At 37.6% G+C, this 24,644-nt stretch overlaps 1 protein-coding gene across 1 annotated transcript in view; it reads right to left on the reverse strand.

Moving 5' to 3' along the window:
- LOC149534585 (vacuolar-sorting protein BRO1-like) overlaps positions 1-24,644 on the reverse strand; it is a 69,470-nt gene that overhangs the window by 9,734 nt on the left and 35,092 nt on the right. Inside the window, exons 5-6 of the mRNA XM_089803269.1 lie at positions 20,715-20,855; positions 5,876-5,924 (exon numbers count right to left, since the gene is read on the reverse strand). Of these exons, the coding sequence (XP_089659395.1) occupies positions 5,876-5,924; positions 20,715-20,855 (190 nt within the window). The remainder of the gene's footprint in view (positions 1-5,875; positions 5,925-20,714; positions 20,856-24,644) is intronic.

Here is a 24,644-nt window from a genome sequence, read left to right on the forward strand (position 1 = left end):
GTAGTTGGAACAGAGTTGAATCCAGTGGATTGGGACGATCATCAGGATCCTTCCTTGGAGGCAGTCACAAGGACAGTAGATTTGCATACCGAGTCGTGGTATAATGCCAAGTTGAGAAAGCTACAAAGACAAAAGGTTCTCCTTACTTATGAGATGATGAAACCAAAGGAAGGTCTAGTAGAATCAATCGGACAGAAGGGTGAAGGAAGTGGCCGGCAATCGGAGACAGTTAGAAATAGCAAGAAGAGGGCTTTGGAGGTAGAGAAAAGCCAAGAACGTTCGGAACCTCCAGCCAAGAGACAACGGGCAGCGCCGTCAAGGGAGAGTATAACTGAGGCTAGAAGCCAAGAGGTCAATTCGAGTGATAAAGGGGCCGCAGTGGAGGTGAGCTCTGATTCGGAATCAAGTGGCTACAGTGAAAGTACGGAGTACTCCCCTCTCTCGGAGAACCAGCAAGGAAATATGGCAGAAACTAGTAGAGAAGAAGATGGGCCGATTGATATTGAAGAGATAAGTCAGGCGTCTAAGGCCGTTGGTGATGCTTTGTTGGTCGAACCGAATCCGGATTTGGGGAGATGCACTGCACCACTATGGTTAAGGCAAATGCTTATGCCGAGAGGCGAGGTGGTAATGGCTCACGCAGTTGATGATATCCAAGGACTAATAGAAAAGGATGATAGCGAGAACCAAAAACAGATGGCAAATACGGTGGCAAGGGTAATCAGAAGCGACAGTGATGGTCACCGAAGGGTTCAGATTGCTATACCAACAGTCAATAAGGCAGCGGATGAGATTGCAGCCCAGGAGTACGAAATAGTAGAACATAATTTGGGAAGAAATACAGATGATATGGAATGTGAGGAGGTTCAAGAAGGCATAGCATCAATCAGAGAAAGATTGAGGAAGGCAAACGAAAAGATAGTAAAGTTGGAGGCTGAAAACAAATATTGGAGAGATTGCCAGCCAATCCAACAGCTGCATCAGGCAGCCCTTCCTCAAGATAGCGGGAGCAATTCAGAAGAGGTATCAGTTCAGTTACATGAAGTAAGGGGTTGGATCTATGATACAATCCAAGATGGGCGAAATTTCTTGCCCTCCTTCATCTCAACATTCTAGTCATTGGTGACTGTTAGAAACAAATTCAGATTATATGAAGAGGAATGGAAGATTTTTCTTCCCATCAAGGATTTGGTTATTCCTAGGCTGCAGGCGTTCATTAGGCTACCGGAGGCATATTTGGAAAGAGCCCGGTTGGTTGATGAGAGAGGATTGAGCATAGTTGAATCTTGGTATGTCGCATTGACTACCAGATTCAGAACACTTGAAGAAATTCATGATGAGATTGCACAACACGGCCCAAGCGTCGACACTTCCATTTCGACCATGATGAGCGACGTTGGGGTGGCGCTTGATTTTGAGGGTATTAGAGAGGAGGATGTCAGTGAGACAGGATTTGGATCGAGATTGGATGAGTTAGGAAAGGCTGCCGTCAAAAGGAAACATCTGAACACCCTTTCCTGACTCAATGCTTTTATTGGGTTTGCAAAGGAATATGAGAAGGATCACGAAAGGATACTACAAGCAGCAAACAGCGTGGCAAAGTCAGCAGAACTCCGAGCGAAGCACACACCTTGTCCTCCTATGGAAGAAGTTAACGAAAGGCTAGCTAAGTTCATTGCCTTAGCTAAAAGAACAAAAGAAAAAGGAAGAATTATATTAGAAGATCATCTTATGTAAGCCCAAGTGGCAACTTTCTCTTTCTTCTAGAATAGGACAAGTGTTTGTTTCTGATTGGTCACCATTTTGGTGCCTTCTCATTGGTTGCCACTTTTGCACTTTTTTCATTGGTCCATTGATGAGGTGGCATCTTCTCATTGGCCGATGGGGTGGCAACCCTAATTAGGGTTTTTGGATCCAATCTGGATCGTCGATCTTGTTTTGATCTCTACCGTCCATTGTATTTTGGACCTCTATATAAGGCCATTGGCTCTCATTTGTAAAGGGAGGGGTTGGAGAAATTGTTGCGAAAATAATACCAAAGTGCTCTCTTTTTCATTGCATGTTGACTAAGAACATTGGGTGTTATTGCATGTTTTCTACTTCCACATAGTTAAATTTTCTTTTCAAGTTGAAGCAATTTCATTTCAAGTTGTTAGAGTAAGAGTAAAATAAAATGGATAGTTGCATGGTAGCTTTGGTAGATGTTTGATAGGGGTCAACACTAGGCCACTAGCATCCTAGCGGCTGGTTGGGAGGCTTTGTGTGGTGATCTAGTTTACTTTCCTTTGAAGCGTTGCATCTATGGAGGTAGGGCCGCTGGTTAGCCTTCATTAGATTCGATCCCCGTCCATCTGCTAACCTTCCATTCTTAGGAGTAGGAGTAGTTGAGTAGCCAAATTTCATGCTTAGAAGAGGTTAGTTAGAGAAGTAAACCAAAACATCGGCATTCTCACCTTCCATCGCCATTCACCCTACATTGCCATCATCGCGCCATCAACATCATCTAGCATTCACACCGAACCACCATCTCCATTTTCTCACCAAGATCCAAATTTTTCTCAAACAAGAAAACGTAAGGCCGCCTACGTGATTACCAGCAAATCACATTGATAAAACTGAGCGAGTATCCAACGGTGTAAGGAACATTGGAATTATACTCATGTCCCATGAGAGATAACTTTTCAAGAGAGGAATTGTGTATTTGATATTCTGTATCAAGCATCCAATTACTAATATGTTATGTGGTGACACAAAACTCGCATCAACAGGAGCCTGTGGGTATGAAACCAGTAACCGAGTTTTTTTTTACTTTATCAACGGAACACCCCTGAATTTGTATTTTTTCATCGAAAAAACTTTAATTGATTGCATCAGGCTTTTGTAATATGTTCAGCCTGCAATATCTATGGTTGCCATGCAATGTACTGTAATCGTCAAAATGTTCGTTGTCTGCTGATAATACCATCTCTTTCTGATTTAATTTTCTTACGTTGCTCAGCATGCATTTGTTCAAGTTACAGAAGGTGAACAATAATGATAATCATAAAATTTGTAAAAGGACCAAATTGTCTGAAAATAGAAACATCTAAAATGTCTGCATTCTAAAGTAGAAAGTTCATTGACAGCAATCAAAGATCAAGGAATGTACATGTACCAGTTGTAAGCCTTTTAGTTTTAACTAAAAAATGCAAATGAGTTTGAGACAGAAAGTTTGTCAGAAGACTAAAGGCTGCAAGGCCTTACTCTGCCAAATAGAATTAGTTAAGCTCGTATGATGCCTAATAACAATTACTGTTGTTCTTTCTATTAATGGAGATGACTTGTCTGCTCTTAAGGAATATAAAGATCATGGCTTTGCAAGAAGTAACACCAAATAGTTTAGTTGGTATTTTTTCTCAGTGAAATGATATAGAATAAGGGGAATGAACTTACTGCAGGATATACAGCAAAAAAGATGTAGATCGGAAATGATTAAATTTACAGGACAAAAAGTTAAAGAAGGGAAAATACAAGAAGACAAGCATTAAAATCGTAGCAAACACATGAAGAATATAGTGAAACACAAGCAACTGAGGAAAACAGAGAAGACATACAGCCAGGATGTGTGTATTTATAGGGAAAGATAGCCAAAAGGCTGTGGACATAGAAAAATAAAAATGGATGCATCTGACATAATGTGCAAGGAAACATAAGCAGTTCCAACTGGTATGAAATTTTGGTTGATGAAAGGAAAATGCAGGCTGAAAAGCTAGAAATAATGAAAAGAACAGAAATGTAGGTAATTAAAGTGGAGGAACAGGCCTTATAGAATAACTACGCTGAAATTCGCTAACAGATTATTGAAATAGGGATCCAAGTGTAAAGAGAAAATATTTCAGGGTATCCAATGTTAATGTACATGAAAGTGTTTGAAATTTGTGAAATAAGGCACAACAATTATTGAAGACAAATAACATGAGGTCAAAATGATAGTTTTCAAAGCTTTCATAAAGGGGTGTAAGTCAAAATCCCCAAGAGGTATGATAATTGAGTACAAATGTACAAATGTAGGATTGTAATAGACCCCCCTGAACATAGACTTTTGGTTAAGTCTGATTTTGCGGGTATTCTGATTTTTTTGTTTTTTTTAATTTTTCATTTCAAATGCTGATGCTGATGGTGAGCAATGCAAATAATTGAAATATGCTTGCAATACATATGGAAAAAGGAACTAGTGGAAGCAATCCACTAACAAGATAATTCTAACACCAACTTCTAAAACAAACTGATTTATTTCAATTTCTACTCAACTCTGTAACAGGAAACTCCAGGCTCCATCTATGTGTTGAAAATCATGAACAAGCATAGAACCCAGAAGACATCAGATCTGCTGTAGACAGACGTTGGAAGGAGGGTCTTTATGAGTGTTGTCCTGTCAAGAATATACCTCCACGTCCAAGCTTTCCAGTACAGCTTCAAACCCAGGTCTGTACAACTAATGTAGTCGACAGAAAATGCTTCAGAAATCTCTGATTTTCTATTACAGACCCCCTGAGACAGTTTTTTGTTTGCAACAAGATATAGAAATTATGTCAAATCTGCCAAGATATTACTAGATGTCTATGACTCTAAACTGGAGGCTGTGAGAGTTGAGACTGTACTGTACGGCCCAGCTAGTGGCTAAATATTGGTGCAACTCACTCTGATCTGCAGTATTTAATTGGTCGCTGCCCTTCTTTTATCCTGATCTGAACTCTCCCTTCTCCATTTTTTTGAGATTCTTCCTGAAATTGTTTGCAAATAAACCTGTAGGAGCCCTATGGTGGTTTCTCACACCTGTAGGCTGCCAAATGCACTGAGAGTTTCCGTTCTCAGTCCATAAATCTGCTGTGAAGAAATCCTTGCAAGAGCTTTCTCCACAGCGCTGGTAAAAAATATTGACTTTTTGATGCCAAAAACCTCCAAAACCTACTTTTATGTCTTTTCAATTTTCCCTCTAAGAGTAATTTCGGTTTAGGGTTTCTTTTTTCTCCTTTTTAACACAAAATAGTGTTTTATTATATTTTATTATTTTAATCCCCTTCTAGACTTTAACTTCAGGATGGGTCATTATTCATTACAAACTTGGCCCCTTGTAACTCAATATAACCGTTAGGGACTTGGCCCCAATATTATAAAACTTTATAATAAGTGATTATAATCATCACTTTTATTATTAATATATTAAGATCAATTTAGGAAATAACTAAAAGTATTTCCAATTTATTCCCAGCTCACTTATCCGACCCCAATCTGAATTTTGTTTGAAGCTCCCTCTCCACTGATGTTGTCTAATCATAGCGAGCTAACTGGAGTTCTGTCCTAAAATTTAGTAGCTCTCCTAAAATCTAGGAATTGTGCCAGAAGTGCCCAGGCTGATCCTGGAGGCCTCCTGGTGTGTCCCTGCTAACTCCCAGTTCATCCCTGAAATTAAGGAATTTTTCCCAAAATCTAGGACACTGTCCTAGCCTGGTCAAACTGCTTCTCCAAGCCCTGAAAAGTTGTCACAAGCCCCTGAAAGAATTCCCTCTCCATCTCATTGGCCTACAGGACCCCGCAAATAGGCCAATCTTGCTAGCTGGTACTGACCCAAGGGGAGCCATAAAAATAAGGACATTACAAGAGTGTTGTATTGGTAAACTGCGACATACAGTTCTTAACTGTGGTCTATTCAAACAGGCAAGGTAAGATGCAAGTCCACAAAGAATTCGATGCAATAGATAAATACTCAGTCATAGCATCTAAAGCCAAAAAGGTCACCTAACAGAGGGCTATATTAACATATCAGCAAAAAAAACATAGGCAAACAGCACAAGAAAACCCTCACAATATACCTATGTCACTGTAAAAGTATTACCTTTATAATCTTCTAGGTTGAAAACAGCAGCAAAAGCGTCATTTTGGGTCTGCATCACAAAAAGGTTCTGTGTTAGTAATATTCAGAATTTATACATTTTGAAAATTTTGCTGATTTCATATATATTGCTACAAACCTCAACCAGAAAATCAATTTAAGACTATTAATCCCATCAGGGCTGTATCTTAATTGTCACTAATGGTTTTGTTAGTTTACTAATTTTCATTAATGTCTTGGTGGTCAGCTTGCCAAAGCGTCATTTACAAACAGTCATAACCTATGTCACAAGGTTCTAGTTTGAGTTAGTGTTTAGCAACAAAAAAGTTCAGATGAAGTTTTGGCAAGAGTAAAAACAATTAAAAGTCATGATTAAGTTCACATTATATCAATTTAAGAATATTAAATACTAAGTCACAAGGTTCAAATTCAAGTTCAGGTTTCGCAAGACTAAAATTTGGATGAAGTTCACAAAGGGTAAAAAATTGAAAAATAAATCAACAATAAATTTGCCTTTTATAAATTTGAATATAGGAAAATCAACAATACTAAAATTTTAAAAGTCATTTGTCAAAATAATTTCAACATGCTAAATATGAGTTAAGTTATATTATAAAATAAAATAGTTGAATTTATTGTTTATAAAAATATTATTATATTAAATTTAATCCTAATGTAAATAGTTCCCCAAATTAATTTAAAATTATCAGAAGTAAAACAATCTCATTAAATTTAAATATATTATTAAAAGTTTAAAACCTTGCAATATAACTATGTTCAACATTCTAATTTTTTATTTATCGACCAAAATCAATTTGTAAATGATTTTCTATTGATTTTGCTTTGCAACTAGAGCGCAATTCACGAGGAGACCTTCCCACTGACTGACAGAAGGCTCCTTGCATATATTGTGATCCAGCCTTACAGGTTGTCAGCTCTTTTTTATGGGCTCCCCTAACCAGAATAATGGGATTAGGAAGGCAAAGGAGTGAGAACAAAGTTTTAAAGACGAGCTTTCAAGGCGTGACAGACGACAGAATACCAGTCTCGTATGGCATCTGCTTTTCTACTAGCAACCTCAACCCTTGGCTTCAAAAGAGGAAGGTAAGATTTCTAACACCAGATCTCTTGTCATCAAGCCAAATGCTTCCATGGCCATAGCTACTAATTTTGAGAAAAAACAAACTCAGGATGATGTAGGAGCATCTTGCATCATAAAATAAATAGGGGGCATGATAAGAAATTTAAAAAATTGGAGAGTGACGGAAATTGGAAAAAATAAATTAATTAAAAATTTTGAAAATTAAAAATAAAAAATGGAAAAAAGAGGGAAAAAGGCATTTAATGTTTGTTGTAAAGCCGACTTGTGGCTTGGTTTGGTATAAGTAGAGGGTCTTGCCTTGTCATTATTCATTCGGCATAGGATCAAGCATAGAAAGGAAGAGTAGCTGAGAGGAGATAAGTTTGTTAGCAAAGCTAGTAGTTACGGCTTGGAAAACAAGAAGGTTGCTTGGTGGCTTGTGAGCACAAGTTTAGATTCTTCTTGGGGTTTCTACCAATGCAATCTAGGCTAGCTAGGATTTAGATGTTGCAGAGCAATTATTTGCTTATGTATTTGGCCGCAACCCAGAAGGTCTTACAACCAGGCATGTTGGATGTAAATCTTATTATTATATTATGAGAATTGGCATTATTTTGGATCTAAATCTCTGTGTTATTGTTATTCTTCCACTGTGTGGTTATTTGTTGGGGGCTAGGACATCCTTTGGGGATTCTCCTACCTTGTACTGCATTGGGAGTATCAAAGCGACTTTTCTTGAGCATATAGACAAATCACTAAAGTTGAGGCAGTTTACACCAAGACCTAGGGTCAAGATTATCAAAGTGAAGGTTTGATTTGGTTGGAGATTTGTTGCAGAGGGTTTACAAAAATCTTGGAAGATATCTCCAAGAAGACTGGACCTTGCGATGATTGCAGATCCTCGTGATGTAGTGGAGACGAAGATTTCAAAGACTTTTTCTCGGATGGAAGCTAGTTTGACTGATCGAGTTAAGGAAGGGATAGTTGAGTTTCGAAGAGATTTCTGGAGCTGGAGTCTACTAGTCTGAAAGAGAGTGGTTTGGATGGTTAAGAAGATTGTTCAGAGAAGAAGACAAATTGTTGTTTAGGAAAAGGTAAAGGATGACTTTACTAAAGCTTTAATGGATATTTGTTTTCATGATCAGTTAGATGGATCTGACATGGAAATTGCAAAGCATCTTATTGTGGATGATGAGATTGTTGATTATAAGAATTTGAATATGGATGAGGATATGCAAATGGTTATTGATATGGATCTGAATTCATATGTTGCTGCTGAGATGATTGGTATAGATTTCCATATTGCTGCTGATGTGGATATGGTTTTGGATTTAGATGTTGCTCTGGATTTGAGCTTACATGTAACTGAGATGGTTTTGGATGTTGCTAACATGAATTTCATGTTTGAGGATATTGTTGTTGCTGGTTGTGATCAGTTACATGGATTGTTGTTGAAGAATTATGTTCAATTTGTTCCTGGGAGTGAGCATGTTGATTGGGTTGTTGAGATTCATATGATTTTTGTTGTTTGTATGGATGAAGTCGAGATGGTTGATGTGCAGATTTGTTCTTCTATCTGGGATGAATTGGAAACCTTTGGTGAAGATGAAGGTGGTTGGAGAAATTTCTTTTGACATCTACATATGAGACATACTTTTCTATCTACCTGGAGAGTCTGATGCAGGAGCATCTTGCATCATAAAATAAAAGGGGACATGATAAGAAAAAACTAATTAATTAAAAAAAAAATTGGAGGAGAAAGAAAGTGACGAAAATTGGAAAAAATAAAATAAAATAAAAAATGAAGAAAAGAGGGAAAAAGGAATTTAATGTTTGTTATCAAGCCGACTTGTGGCTTGAGGGTTTATTTAATGTAACTTGCTAGGCCAACTTGTGGCTTGGTTTGGTATAAGTAGAAGGTCTTATTTTGTCATTTTTCATTCGACATAGGATCCAGCATGGAGAAGAAGAGTAGCTGAGAGGAGCAAAGTTTGTTAGCAGAGCTAGTAGCTACAACTTGGAAAACAAGAAGGTTACTTGGTGGCTTGCAAGCACAAGTTTAGATTCTTCTTAGGGTTTCTACCAGATTTCAGATCTGGGCTAGGTAGGCTTTGGATCTTGCATGATCTTGTCAAGTGGTTGTTGTATTTGCTTATGTATTTGGCCGTAACTCGGAAGGCTTTACAACAAGGCATGTTGGATGTAAATCTTATTATTATATTACGAGAATTGGCATTATTTTGGATCTAAATCTTTGTGTTATTGTTATTCTTCCGTTGTGTGGTTATTTGATGGGGGTTAGGACATCTCCTTTGGGGATTCTCCTGCCTTGCTCTACATCACAGGAACTCTACATTTTTTTGATTGCTCAAGACTTAATTGATATTCCCTCTAGAAAATATATGAATGACTTGACTTAGAATGTGTGGAACAAGAAATTTGTTTTTCAATTCTCGTATTTCAAATCAATTCAAAAGAGCCTTTTTTTAGTCTCTTCTGCAACTCTAAACACCAAAAGGAAGTGGTTGCCAAGAAGTACTGGAAAATTGGCCCAAGTGTCTTTCATGCCCCTACCCTAAACACCTGATGCATTTCTTGATGAAGTTGTTGCCTTGTCCTGCCTTAGGTGGTTAATAGTGGCGAAAATCTCTCCTTTTCTTTGGAATTTTGACCCCTAAGCCATAGCCCCTATTGGAAATGCTATTAGAGTTTATTGTACTTGTAACCTCTTGCAGCACATGGATGCTCATATACTTATAACCATTAACCCGGGAATTGAAATCCTTGAAGAACCAACCTTTGATACTGAGGGCTAGTTTTATTCATGCCATATTACCTTCCTCTGAGGGTTTAATGATTGTTTCTTGTCCAACAAAGAGGGATAGAGAAGAAAGGATTGCCCTCTAATTAAATCCATGAGCAAGAATTGACTAAACGAACACCTAAACTTGTTCATCCTAAATTACCCAATAGGCCTTCTCTGACTTCTAACCAGCAACTACAAGAACTTAATGCTCTTCAAGCCAAATTTGTAGATAACAATAAGGAGGGTGAATTTGTACATAACCCTCAGCCCCGATAATCTACGGATTACTAGATATTGAAACCCTAAATTCTAGTCTTGATGCATCATCTTCCAAGCCTAAACACAAGACATTAAATGCCCAACAAATTACCCTTGAACAAGCCGAAATTTGTAATCTATGGTAGCCTTAGGCTAGATGGAGCTCCTCCCTACGCAATGGGTGTGGGGAGTAATGGGGTGGGTATTGAAGCACCACTAATGGAAGCACCCCTAGAGAATGGAGGAATTAATAGGCATGTCAAAAGGCAATAGTTCCTCTCAAAACATTGTTAACAATTTAATGGAACTCCAAGATATGTATAAAGGATTTGATAGATTATTCGACTTTGAATTAATAGTCAAACCTGCCAAAACTAATATGAATCATCCAAAAGTGTTCCCACGGATGGATTGTTGTGCCTCCCACAACAAACCCTCCCGACCCATTGAGGAGGAAATAGTGAACCCATTCGTAGGCACTAGTAAGGAGGATGAAAGAATGAATATTGATCAAATTCCCCTCAACGAAAGTGTGGAGTTTGTATTCAATGCACAGAAGAAGAGGAGACCCAAAAAGGAAAGCCTTTCCAATAAAGGTGAGGATAAACAGAAAGAATGTGATAACCAAGATAAAACTCCTAGGAAAGGAGGGAGACCCCCGAGCTCCACAAACATACCCAAGGAAAATAAGAAACAGAAAAACAACTACCTAGTTGTTTTAAGAATTTTAAATCCCTAGAAGAGACTAGTAATGATCTTGTAGCATGATGGAGTTTAACTTAACCTCTTGGAATGTAATGGGACTTGAGTCCCCAAATAGGAAATATATCATCAAGTGATTTCTTTTGGCAAACAAAAAGATTGATATCCTTATGCTGCAAGAAGTAAAGGCTTGGCTTCAGTATAGACATTGCTCTAAAATGCATTTGGAGAGATGCAAAACCATTTGAAAACATCTCATGACAAAGGAAAGGATGGAAGCCATTCTAGTCGGCCCAAATTGGATCAGTAACATTCTGGATTGGGGAACCTCAACCTGTAATAAGGTTATCTGGATTAAATGTCAAGACAATGGAAAAGAATTTGGTATCTGCAACATCTATGCCCCCAACAAATATAGTGATAGAATTGAACTTCGGAATTGGCTCAGTAAAATGCCTAACTTACCTTGGATCATGGGAGGAGATTTTAACATGGTGGCAGCAGCTTGTGATAAATTGGGAGGTAATAAGTTTGAATGGAAAGGTAGTGAAAGTTTTATTGGCACAGAATGGTCAACAAACCAAGAATTAGTGAGTTTCTAGAGAGAGCCAATTTATTCATAAGGGGATCTGGTTCACCTGGTCCAATTTACAAAGTGGCAGGAGAAGGATTTTTGCAAGCTTGACCGATTTTATGCCAATAAGGATTTCTTTAGATTTGAATTGGGACCTTACAATGCCCCAATCACAGTGATCCCCTACTCTATATCAGATTATCACCCTATTCTCACCTGTACCTATTCTGTAGGGAAGATTGAGAAAGCCCGGGGTAATAGTGATAGTTTCTGCCTTAACACCTCCATTTGGAAGATGAAGATGTAAGAGTTGCAGTAAAAATTATTACACGGTTTAATAGTAATACAAGAACTAAAGGGTCTGCAATAGAGTCATGGAATAGAAAAATTCAATCTTGGAGAGCCTTATTTCAGACGGCGAGTAGGAAAAGAGCCATGGATGGGAGGAAAGAAGAATTAGACCTCAAGAATGAGCTCCTTTAAGCAAAAAGAGACATTCAAATGAACCTGGAATTGTGACAAGGCGAATGAAAGAATTGCCATTGCTAGAGATGCCTTGAGAAGAATGCAGCATTATAAATTTCAAGGAGCAAGGTCCACAGCAAGACTCAACTGGGTTAGTATGGGTGATAGAGGTTAAAAATATTTTTTCAACATGCTCAAATCAAAGGAAGCTAGAGTAAAAATTGAATCCATCAAAGTAGACAACATAGATCCGCACAAACAGGAAGACATCCTCCATGCACCTCTTTACCTCTGAAGATATTGGAGATAATATGGAAAATGCCAGGATGAAAGTTATTGGTCTCATTCCTAAGAAATTAAATCAATCAGATATCCTGGAGTTGGATAAGGCTATATCAGAAACAGAAATACTGAGGGTTGTTCAAAACATTAATAATGACGAGGCTCCCGGCCCTGATGGCCTACCCATAGAATTCTATAAGCAAAACAATGAGTGGATTGGTAAGGAACTTCTGAGAGCATATAACGAACCATTTTCAAGAGGGTCATTAGGAGCAACTATAAATGTTGGAGTTATTAAATTAATTCCTAAAGAGGGGGGCAGACAGCAGATCAAAAATTGGAGACCAATAACTCTCCTAAATGTATCCTACCAAATTCTATCCAAAATCTTAGCATCCATATTGGAACATATATTACCAAAAATTATTAACAAAACCCAAACCGGATTTGTCAAGGGGTGGTATATCCTAGAAAATTTGATTACTTTTTGGTTAGCATTAGACTGGGCAAAGGAGTCTAACCAACAAGCTAGTATGTTGCTGTTAGACTATGAAAAAACCTATGAAAGAATAGAGTGGGGTTTCATTAAGATGATGATGAACCAGCTAGGATTCTCGCAATTCTACTGTAACATGGTTCAAACCCTGTTCAAAGATGCAAATATTAGCGTAGAAATTAATGGAAAAAGATCTAAACCCTTTGCATTAACCAGATCCATCAGGCAAGGATGCCCACTAGCACCTGCCCCCTTTGTAATAGCAGCTGATGCTCTTTGGATACATTCTTGGAGATGACAGTTGTGAAAGATATCACCCTCCCCAGATCCATCAGGCAAGGATGCCCACTAGCACCTGCCCTCTCTGTAATAGCAGCTGATGCTCTTTGGATACATTCTCGGAGATGACAGTTGTGAAAGATATCACCCTCCCTAATGGAGAGGAAATCTCAACGTCCAATTTGTTGATGACACAGCTATTAACATAATAATAGATGAAGGTAATATTCAGAACCTAATGATAAAATTGGAATTATTCTGCACAGCCTCTGGGACTAAGATATCACTCTCAAAATCTATCATGGTAGGAAGGCAAGAAGATCCCCCATTATGGTACAACAACATGGTTTTGCTTGGGGGGGATCTAGTCACATTGTAAGGTACTTAGGGATCCCCTTCTCAATATGCCCAAACCTTGGAGAAATGTGGAGTTGGGTTCAGAAGAAACTTGATAAAAAGTCGAATAAATGGAATGTTAGATCAAATATAACTGGGCTGGCAGATCAGAAGTTATAAATAAGCTTGGCTTTAGTGTAGGGTGCAGGAATGCCATCCTTCCAAGATAAGCCCGAGCTCCTGCCATTTACGGTAGAGATAGATCTAGCGAGGAGCAAGGGACTACATGCATTTTCAATCATTATATAGGTTCTCTTCTGAGTAGCAGGCAAATCATATTTGGAGCATAAGCTTTCCCTACTAATAAGTCTCCCTTCCTCTAGGATATCTTTGAATGAACTGATACCCATGCTGTCCCACTTCTTTGCTGAGCAGCCTTGCATCAATGCTAGGGGATTTTCCCCATGTTTTAGGTTCCACCAGACAAATTTTCCCCCGCATATTGCATTATCCTTACTGATTACTCCATTGTCATTAATATTTGATCTCAACATCTCCCAACATCTCCATATTGCTTTAAACACATTAGATCCTTTGACTCTCATTGAAAAGTTTCCTGATAAGAGGTCAACAATGTTTAGGTTCTTCCAGTAATTTTTTATGTTCAATATGAATCATGAATGTAATGCTATGGTATTATTCAATTAAGATTTGATGTAAATATGGAAAGTTTGTAACTAATTATTGATTTTTTACTAATCTTTTAAGTAGAATCCTCCAAGAGAGGCATCCGACACTTTTTTGGTCACCTTGTGCAGCACATGTCCTTGACCTTCTTTTGAAGAACATAGGAAAACTTGATTGGGTGAGTCCAATTGTGGAAGATGCTAGGCGAGTCACCATATATATCTATAATCACCCATGGGTTCTCAATTTGATGAGAAAGACCACTAAAGGCAAAAATTTGGTGAGACCCGCTATGACAAGGTTTGCAACCGTGTTCTTGACATTGCAAAGTATTCCCGACCACATATTGGCTCTGAAACAAATGTTTGTGTGTGCTGATTGGGTTGCTTCATCTTACTCAAAGAAGCCCGAAGGAGAGGTTGTGGCACGGATAGTGTTTGACGATAGTTTTTTTGCAAAGGCTAAGGAGATTGTGGAGGTAACTTCAAGATTCAAAACATTATTTTTTAGTTGATTCAAGTTTCATTATTAATTCATAACTTACTATGATATTAACTAATTTGTATTTTTCAAATTTAAAATGTAGATGTCTATGCCTTTGGTTAGAGTCTTGCGCATATGTGATGGGCAACAATCCCCAATGGAAGGTCTTTATGAAGTCATGGATAAGGCCAAAGAGGCTGTTAGAAATTACTCGCATGCGGACAGACTCAAATTTGACCCCATTTGGGAAATAATTAATAGGAGGTCGAAAATTATGCTCTACCAACCCATTCATGCAGCAGGCTACTTCCTCAACTCCAAATTCAGGTACTATGATTGTCCTTGAAGTTGAGATTTCACTAAGACTTTACTTTACTTTTTAAGGTTGTGTAGTAAGACTTGATATCATTTTCTATTTGTTTTAGGGCTGATGATTCCTACTTGGATCCTAACGGATAGGTCATGGAAGGTCTCTCTAAATGCATTGAGAGAATGATATTCAATGAAGTGGAGAGAGACCTTGTTGTGACCGAACAACAAGTCTATGTGGAATCGAGGGGTAATTTCTTCTCTTCTATGCTACCAAACAGAGCAAGAGCTACTCAAGCACCAGGTAAAGCGTCAAACTTTAAAGCTTTTACAAATTGATAAGTTGTGTTTCCTAATTATCTTTTTTAATTGCTTTATAGTTTTTTATATTTTGTTTTGCAGATGGTTGGTGGGCAAGTTGGGGTGGCAATACCCCCAATTTAAAAAATTTTGCTCTCAAAGTCCTATGCCAACCTTGTAGCGCATCCCATTGTGAGTGCAATTGGAGCTTATTTGAATCTATCCACACAAAGAAAAGAAACAGAATGACTCAAAGACGACTTACTGACCTTGTTTATGTGCACTATAATCTTAAGTTGCGCATAAAAAGGGCACGGAGTTCAGCACTACCTGGTCCACTTTATCTAGAAGAGATGATCCTTATTCTAATTGGACAGCACAGGAGCCAGGTCCATTGTTTTCACCAGATGAGATCGCTGATTTGGAAAGGCAGGCCATGGAGGGGGATGTTGGAACAGATTTTCATTTCACAATGGATGACATTGAGGACGAGGATGATGATGATTCAAGCTCAGAGGACGAGGCATTACCAATGCCACATATAGGAGAAGATACATCCTCTTCCAGGACGTCAAGCCAATCAGTAGGGATGTCGAGCAAAGAGGCACATGCTCAGCCACAGACTTCACAGTCACGCAACTCACGCCCAATCCCAATGCGGGGCACTTCTTTAAGGACTAGACCCCCTCGCTTTCCTGCTAGTGCAGCTGGAAAGAGGAAGATGTGATTGTATTGATGTATTTAGCATTTACTTCTAGTTTGACAAATTGAAACTATTTACTATTTTGCTTCCTGCCATGAGCATTCCGCATGAGAATGCAATTTTGTACCCACTATGCATTTATATATATCTAAACTTTGCTTGTTTCTTTTGTGTTCTCTTTAATTAACTTATTAGATGCATCTTCTCATTAAATTTTGCAAAAAGAATGTATTTTTAATTAAATTTCAGCAGTTTTTTTAGGTTCCTGAGTCTTCCAGAGTTTTTTTTTTTTTTTTTAAATTGCCGAGTTTTTCCCAATTAAACTTTTGGGGGGCCTTGGCAAGTTTTTGGCTTTGGCGAGTTTTACAACTATGGACTATAAAGTATATAGAAAATAAATTGAGCTTAAAACATACAATTGTTTTTCCATTCTAAAATATATACAACAATGAATTTTATTCTGAAACAAACAATATATATATAAATATTTGTATTAAACTAAAAGAGTTATTTATTAATAATTTAATGCACATTATTTCAGTGACATTACAACTAAAATTTAGGGAATTCATTGTGGGAAAATTTTGTTGTTATTTAAAAGCCTCTTATTTTGCTTTGTGTACTCTATTCTATAATTTTGTATTTAGATTTTTTTTCAATTTAAATTTACAAAATAAGATTTATTTTCTAAATTCTAATTCATATTATTAGATCACGCTCCTTGATTTTTCCCAACAAAATATTTACTCTTGGTCAATATGAAAATGAACAAACAGAAGGTTAATATAATCATCAATCTATCATGCCAAATGAAAAAATTCAAGCAAGTTTCTTCCAAATACTGAATTCCCTCCTTATATCGTGTTGTGCAATTATATTAATAGAACTATTTAGTATTAGATTTAATAAACAATCAGTTGACAATTTATTTAGTTTCAGGATAGTTCCATAAAGAATTTGAGAATGTAATGTTTTTATGTATTTGTAAAATATATTGTAAATTTGTTGAACCATAACTTTGTATTTATGTTTCTTTTTTGGAAAGAAACCCATTACATTTTATTCACCTCAGAACTTCAAATTTTTAGTTTAAATACACCACCATAGTTTGATCACCGCAAGAGCCTTAAGTTTTGCCACACAAAACCGAAAAGTCTCTGTCAAATGTCAAATGCCAACCGCTGTTGTTTCGCCGACCGTCAGAAAACACATCAGCGACAGATTCTTTTTCGGCTTGACAAGAACTTTCACTGATAAAACTAAAATATTTCTAGGCCACATGCATTTCCACACCATCAAATCCTGCTCGCACAACATTCCTCACCGCTGCACCGAAGTCTTCAACAACTGTGAGGATTTCAGATGTGGAAAGTGATGGAGGCAGTGAATATGTAGCCTTTGACCTGTTATGCTCTATGTCATATTGCCTTGCCCGTCAGAAAAGTATTTTTTTTTGCCAGTGTGAGACACAAGGAATCCGATGGGAGCTCATTCCCAAGTAAAATAGCCTATCAGCTAATAAATAAAGTAGTGTTTATTAATAATTAAATAACATTAACTTGTGCAATTAAGCCCATTTCAATAAGCCAACTAAAAGTCAGGTTGACCACTGCATACACCTTATGTCTAGGTGCCCTGTCAAAAATTGTAACTCTACAAATATGACTTACTATAAATAGAAAGTCCTTGAATATCTACTCAAGCCAAGTGTGTCAGGGCTCAACACTACAAACATAACCCATTCAGGTGCCTTTTTATAATTAGTAATCCTGACTTTCCTGAAATAGTCACTTACTATAAATAGTAAGTGTACCAAACTGAAACAAACAAAGAGAAATCTTGAACACTTATGACCTCTGGAATGGGAACAAGCCTTAAGCACTGCCAACTTGGACCCTCAAGCCATTAGTCTTAGCCTACAAGGGTCAATAATAGGCTAATCAAATCCCAAACCATATCGACCCAAAAAGGGGACATTAAAATGAAGGTGATGTCAGATGGATGTGAGAGGCTTTGGAGGGTCTTAGCTAGGTTGTTTGTGCCTAAAGTCCCTTCTTTTGTGGGTTTTGCTTGATTTTGCAAGTATAGGGTTTCTTGTTTGGCCCCTGGTTATGCTTTGGCTCTAGACCTCTAGCCTGGTTTTTCTGTTACATTAATTGTGTGGTGACATTCTCGATGGTATCCTCTTTCCAACTTAACGGTGTTGGAACTCTCATTAATGTTGTCTAGAAAGGAGGTTTTGTTGGGCTTTGGACATCCCTATGTGCAAAGCTTAGGGCTAGTGTGGCCTCCACTAGCTGGGAGTATCTCTATTGTCTACCCGCTGTGTTTTTATTTGGTTTGCTTTTGTATGATGGTCACCTCTAGATCCTTTGGTCTCACTCATGTCCGCATCACGATGAGACTTGAAAATTATTTGTAGGGGATTATTAACTCTTGTCCATCCCTTGGCTTGTATCATGGGTAATTGTTTGTAGAGATTGTCGCGGTTGTACGGACCCAATAGAGTTGTTTCCCGCACAGCAAAGCCTCTCTTAGGTTGCAAGTTTCAATCTGATCCTCCACGCAGGGCATTTGGTGGATGACAACATCATTTGCTAGTATATGGTCGCTATTAATGTTCCCTTGTTTGATGTTTGGCTCACTCTTGGGTGCCACGAACAAACCTATGAGTATTTGGTAGTGTTGTTCACACCTTTGACTTGCTTCCTAGGTGACTATATTGCCAAGTTCTTGGCACTTTGGGAATTTGGTTTGTTGTTACAAGTAGGCATTGTTTTACTTCTTGATTGCTATGACTTTTTCTAAGGATTTCAGCAGAGGCCATCTTGGCTTCGCAGAGACCATTGGTTGTGTCTGTTTGCTGCGCTCAATTCACAATGACAGCTCCATTGCTTGGTGTTTGTCTGAGCACAGCCCTATTGTGAGCTTTTCTCTAATCACTGACTGATTTGGTGCCCGTCTTAGTTTTTTTTGGTCTCTTTTTGTATGGCATGAAGCCATTTTTGGACCCTTGTTTGTGAATGGAGTTGTTTACACTCTGCATAAGGCTTTGGGTGTCATAAGTTTTATGTATTTCATGCTTGTGTTCATTGATGATTCAGAGGGATTATTGTCATAGCTGCCCCTTCATTCGTCCATAACTGCAACGTGGTGGCTTATGCGAGGGTCTTCCTCTTCCTAGGTAGTTAGCTTCTTGGTTCTGATCTAGGCTTGTTCGCGACATTGTTTGAGTGGATGTTGGCTCTCTTTTTGATGGTTCTCTCTTAGGACATTATGGTTGTATGAATCTTGGGTGGCCAGAGCTTGCTCTTTCCTAGTTGGGGTGTGTACTTTTCTACTAGGTAGTTTGGTCAATGCATTTGGGGGTTTATCTACAATGGTCGAGGTTGGGCCCATTTAATGTGTTCTCTGGGAGGAAGGTGTGGTTGGGATCTTTTGCCTCCTTTGGGATGATTGTCAATCTCTTGCTTGATGCAGGGGCTGCTTTTCAGATGGCTTGGGTTGAGAAGGTTCAGACTTTGGTGAGATGGCTCATAGTTGTGGTGAGATAAATAACGAAAAGATGCTGGATCTCAGGTCTACTTAAAAGCAGTGGATCTAGCTCTCTTTCCTACATGAGAGTAGTGGGGGTTCATTTTCTTTTGCTGAGGTTGTGCCTGGTTATTGAGGTTTTGATCCCATTCTTTCATACCCACATCCTATAGTTTTTGAAAGCTATGGAGATGTCCTTGTATGTGATTTCTATTGTTATTGTGTTACATTTGTTGGCACTGCTCTTCCTTATGGGTTCCTGTTTGATTTGGATGGAGATTCTATCTCTTCTTTGCTTGGGCCTACTTGCCCTTTACAAGGTGTGGTCTTGGTGTGCTCTATTAATCTGCAGTGGAGATTGTGTTTTTGGTGGCTGGCCTCTTTGGATTGGTCTCTTTCCTGCATGAATTTTTGTAGAGGAGTTGACCCCTATAGAGACAAGGTTTTTGAGTTTTCCTTGATTGCGGGCCAAATGCATGGTGCACCTTTTGTCATTCCTCTTGTTCCTTATCAAGGTAGTGACATCTCCTACAGAGGTGGGGATTAGCTTATGGATGAAGGATGATGGCTGTTCTATGTGATATTATTTTGACTGTAGCTACTTGGATGCAGGTTCAGAACCGATTCAGCTCATGGATGGTGATGTTATGTTCTGGCTTGTTTCTTCCTGAAGACAAGGATGTGGGACCCCGTAGACAAGCTTGGAACCTGCCAAGGATAGCAAGTAGTGTCTTTCTCTTGCTGACTTTCTATCATTGGTGCCTATGTTCATCTCTACTATTATGTTTTTTTCTCTTTTTGTCTGGTTTATGGTGGTTGTTGCCAACTCCACTAGTTTTAGTTTCGTCTTTTCATTCACAGTCTCTATTTTTAACTAGATTGACAGTGAGTTTCTTCCTGATAACCAAATGGCTGCTGCTAGTTTTCAAGAGCTCATTCTGGTCTTTTTTGGTTTTGGTTAAGGATCTCTGCAACTATTGGTATTGGGCCTGTCCTTGTTGAAGCCGCAGATTGGTCGTGCTCTGTGATGGTGGCTGATGATAACTTTAAGTGGTCTTCTCCTTTTGGTGGCTGTTTGGATGTAAGATGGATTCTGGCCCACTTTGTGGGTTGTGTTGTTAATGGCCTCTTTTGTCTACGGCATTGTGAGTAGCCAATTCTGGCCTCTTGTTCTTCAAGTGGACTGTTCAAGGAAAACTGTTAATTTGCTGACAGTGAGCCACTTGTGGCCTTGATTTGTAACATATGGCACCATTGTTAATGTGTTGTTGATTTCTTGACTACCTTTGGGATGTGGTAAGGGTCAGCCACCTTGTTAGGCTTTTTAACTTAATCAAAAACAATGGTATAAAAGACATGAGCTTCTATATGAAATCAAATTAGTTAAAGACCCAATAGTATCACAAGGAATTGCTACTTTGTGTAAAAGGATATTGCCTAGAATATGTGCTGTCCAATATTCTGCCTGCGAAAGAGATTCCATTATTATACAAAATGTTCCCACAATGTTTCAAATAAAACATTTCCAAAATATGTAATGATATCACCTGGATTTGATGCAGTATTTGTTCTTGCGCTTCAACATTCCTGGCAACCTCTTGACAGACAGGATCATACTTTCCAAGCTCCTTCTTGAAGAGGTCTTCATAAGATCCAGAGGTTGCCATCAATTTGGGTAAAATGTCATCCTACATATAATGAGAGATACATCGGTGAGGAAATCTGAATCAGGTTAGATATCAAACACAAAATCTTTGAAACATATTTTATATTATTAGTATGTTCAAAACTAGGAAACAATGAGACCATCTTAGTTAGAAAGATAAACTAAACCCAATCAATTTAGCTGGATATAAGAGATAAAGAAGTAAGAGATGATCTGAAGCAAAATATAATGCTAAATATGTGATTTTTAAGACAAATTCCCCACCTTCAAAGTCAGCACCTTCAGTTCTAGTCAAATTCATGTCTTAGTTATGTTAGGACACAGATAGCAAAGTATTTTCACTGCATTTTTCTGAGTACAAAATTCTGCAATATTTTCATAATGTAAATAATTGAAATTTTCACCATAGAAAACTAGAATGTTATATTGAAATTGTGCTCTTTATCAGCATTAATGTTTATAACATCATCCTGTAACTGTAATACTGTATACATCAAACTCACATGTGTATGTCTAATATAGGGCAAATATTCTAGATTCGACTAGTGCAAAATAATTATTCACACAATAAAAGCTTTTTTAGATGGGTTTCATTAATGGTATTAATATTATACTAAACACAATTTTATTGTATTAGAGCGAAACAAATATTATCTTTCTATTTTATTAAATCCTACCGTGGACTTGAATAGTGATAAAACGCAAAATGAACTCTAAGCTCAATAAGCATAACAAAGTGTGTTCCTCAACATAATGGATGAATTGGATTTCATATGCATGGAAATAGCCATGGAAAAGCTGTCTCACTTTCATACATATTTATTGTTGGTTGCATTAAAACTTCTAACTTTCAAACAAGTGTGTTACTATGAGGGACCATACACTTTCTTATTGAGGTAAAGTACAAATCCTATCAGCTGGACCCTACTAATGAATATGTGCCAATCAAATCACAAGCAATAGTTTACAGCTTTACTGTGGCATGTGGCAAATTAAAATTGATTAAGAAGCACCATTTAGGTATTTGCAAGCATGTATATATGTGTCTGTATGAAAAAAGTATGACCATGTATATATCAATGTATACATATGTATGTGCGAGCATAATAGTGGGTAAAAAATAATACTCTTGATGAAACATTTTGCTTTGGTCCTCCTAAAATAGTATATAAATTGTCATGTTTACTTTTTGAAATAGGATTGAATAATAAACAATATTAATTAAATTCAAAATTTAAAAGAATAAAATTAAAAAATAATCAAAATTTAGTTGTACAAATGGTGGGGCCTACATATATGTAAGGGTTGTCTCCCTCAAACATGAGGTATAAAAGGGAGAGAAGAGAACTTCATTTGGGGGAGACATGAGGGAGCATAAGAATTAGGGAGGGATTGAGGAAGAAAGTAAGTACGTGACTCTTCAAAAGGTAAAGGATTGTGACCCTTTGGAAGGGTGACAATTGTGAAAGGTTGTGACTTGTTAGAACCAATAGCCCACCAAGATAACTAGGGGGGGGAGGTGGTGAATCAGTTATCCAATAATTAAAACATTTATTAACCTTAAACAATCTTATCCATTCAACCAAAGTAAATGGCAACCATAACAAGATGCACATAGACAATTACATTAGATATGTTAACTAGGGAAACCCTTGATCAGAGGGAAAACCTTGGTGGGAATGATGCCCACAAGATGATGTACTAATATAAATATTCCTTGTTAGAGGATGGACCCTATTAAGAGTCTATTACAACATTTAGTACATAAGAGTCCCTGTTAGGAGATTCCAAGCCTGTTAGGAGTTGTAGAAGACAGAAGGACCCACTGTCCAAACAACTTCTAAGGCAAAACCACTAAACTCATTGTCCAACTGATCTCTCAACTATTCCTTGCAGAATAATTGTGTGTATTGTACTTCAACTTCTTTCATTTGTCTTGTCAACCGAACCAATCATTGTCAGGCCTTGTAGACCAGGTCACAAACCTTGGATCCAAGTATCAAACTTCAAATTACACAATAAAACCTCGGCAATGAAGTTTCCTTCACTTTCGCTTTGCTTTGCTCAACTTCGCATTCTGCTCTTCATGTTGCTTACAATCATCTCATATGTCACATCTAAGATAAAGGAAAATGTCCTTCCTTTATACTAAATCCAATAAACAATTCCCTGAGTCAATTGTTACACCTTCTCAATTAATTATTATAGGACCACATTAAGAACACGTTACACTAGCGATAACATTAATCTTTCGCCTTGCAACTTGAATAACTTTCCGTACACAACATTATGACGAGAGAGCTTACCCACATCATCACCAACATGTCTTCTTCACATCTATAACTTCGGCTTCTCAAAATAATAACTCTACTAAGAGATATAACAAGTTTACCAGAACATGCCTCTGTAAACTCTATCTCAGAACTGTCTTCACCGAAACTTGCATAACTCCTTCCAAACTTAATATCTTATGCTTCCGAGGTTACCTTCATATACTAGACACATAGTATAATCTCCCTTTAACCTCGCTACTAAAAGTACTCAACGATTTGTCCGTACCAACTTGATCTTTTCACTGTTTTTCTATCAGATACCACAAAAAACTGCTATGTTGAAATCAATGACAAACACAGTCATGAATATAACATATCATTATGATAATAATCTAATCATGTTTCTACAATACTCCCCTATAGGAATATCATCAGCATTCATGCTTCCAACACAGAATTGATGAATTAGATTTCATATGCATGGAAATAGCCATGGAAAATCTGACTCACTTTCATACACATTTATTGTTGGTTGCATTAAAACTTCTAACTTTCAAACAAGTGTTACTATGAGGGACCAAACACTTTTTAATTGAGGCAAAAGTACAAATCCTATCAGCTGGACCCTACCAATGAATATGTGCCAATTGAATCACAAGCAATAGTTTACAGCTTTACTGTGGCATGTGGCAAATTAAAATTGATTAAGAAGCACTATTTAAGTATTTGCAAGCATGTATATATGTGTCTATATGAACAAAGTATGACCATGCATATATCGATGAATACATATGTATGTGCGAGCATAATAGTGGTAAAAAATAATACTATTGATGAAACATTTTGCTTTGGTATTCCTAAAATAGTTTATACCTTGTCATGTTTACTTTTTGAAATAGGATTGAATAATAAACAATATTAATTAAATTCAAATTTTAAAAGAATAAAATTAAAAAATAATCAAATTTTAGTTGTACAAATGGTGGGGCTTACATATATGTAAAGGTTGTCCCCTCAAACATGAGGTATAAAAGGGAGAGAAGAGAACTTCATTTGGGGGAGACATGAGGGAGGAAGATGAGGGAGCATAAGAATCAAGGAGGGATTAAGGAAGAAAGTAAGGAAGTGACTCTTCAAAAGGTAAAGGGTTGTGACCCTTTGGAAGGGTGATAATTGTGAAAGGCTGTGATCATTGCAAAGGGCAGACATGGTGAAGAGGTGTGACCGAGAAGGTTTCATTTGAGTAGGGCATCCAAGGGAGATCAAGTTGGGATAATATATTTTTCTCAAAGGCAACATTCGAAAGTGATGACTCAATTCTTGTGGAATTTGGCAACCCTGTAGGAGAAATCATTCAAAACACACAACAATCACTTATCTATCATCACTCATCAACCTATGGATTCCACATTCATTCAATCATCATTCACCAATACATCAGATAAACAAACCAGAAGCAACCATTCAATTATCCATCAAACCTCAGTTGGGAATCAGACAAGTAGACCAGATATTAGTTCTTCCATCAATTATTAATC

Source organism: Cupressus sempervirens, chromosome 10 (genome assembly GCF_028749045.1).
Source record: "Cupressus sempervirens isolate cs-2001-9-10 chromosome 10, ASM2874904v1, whole genome shotgun sequence".
Taxonomy (NCBI): Eukaryota; Viridiplantae; Streptophyta; class Pinopsida; order Cupressales; family Cupressaceae; genus Cupressus; species Cupressus sempervirens.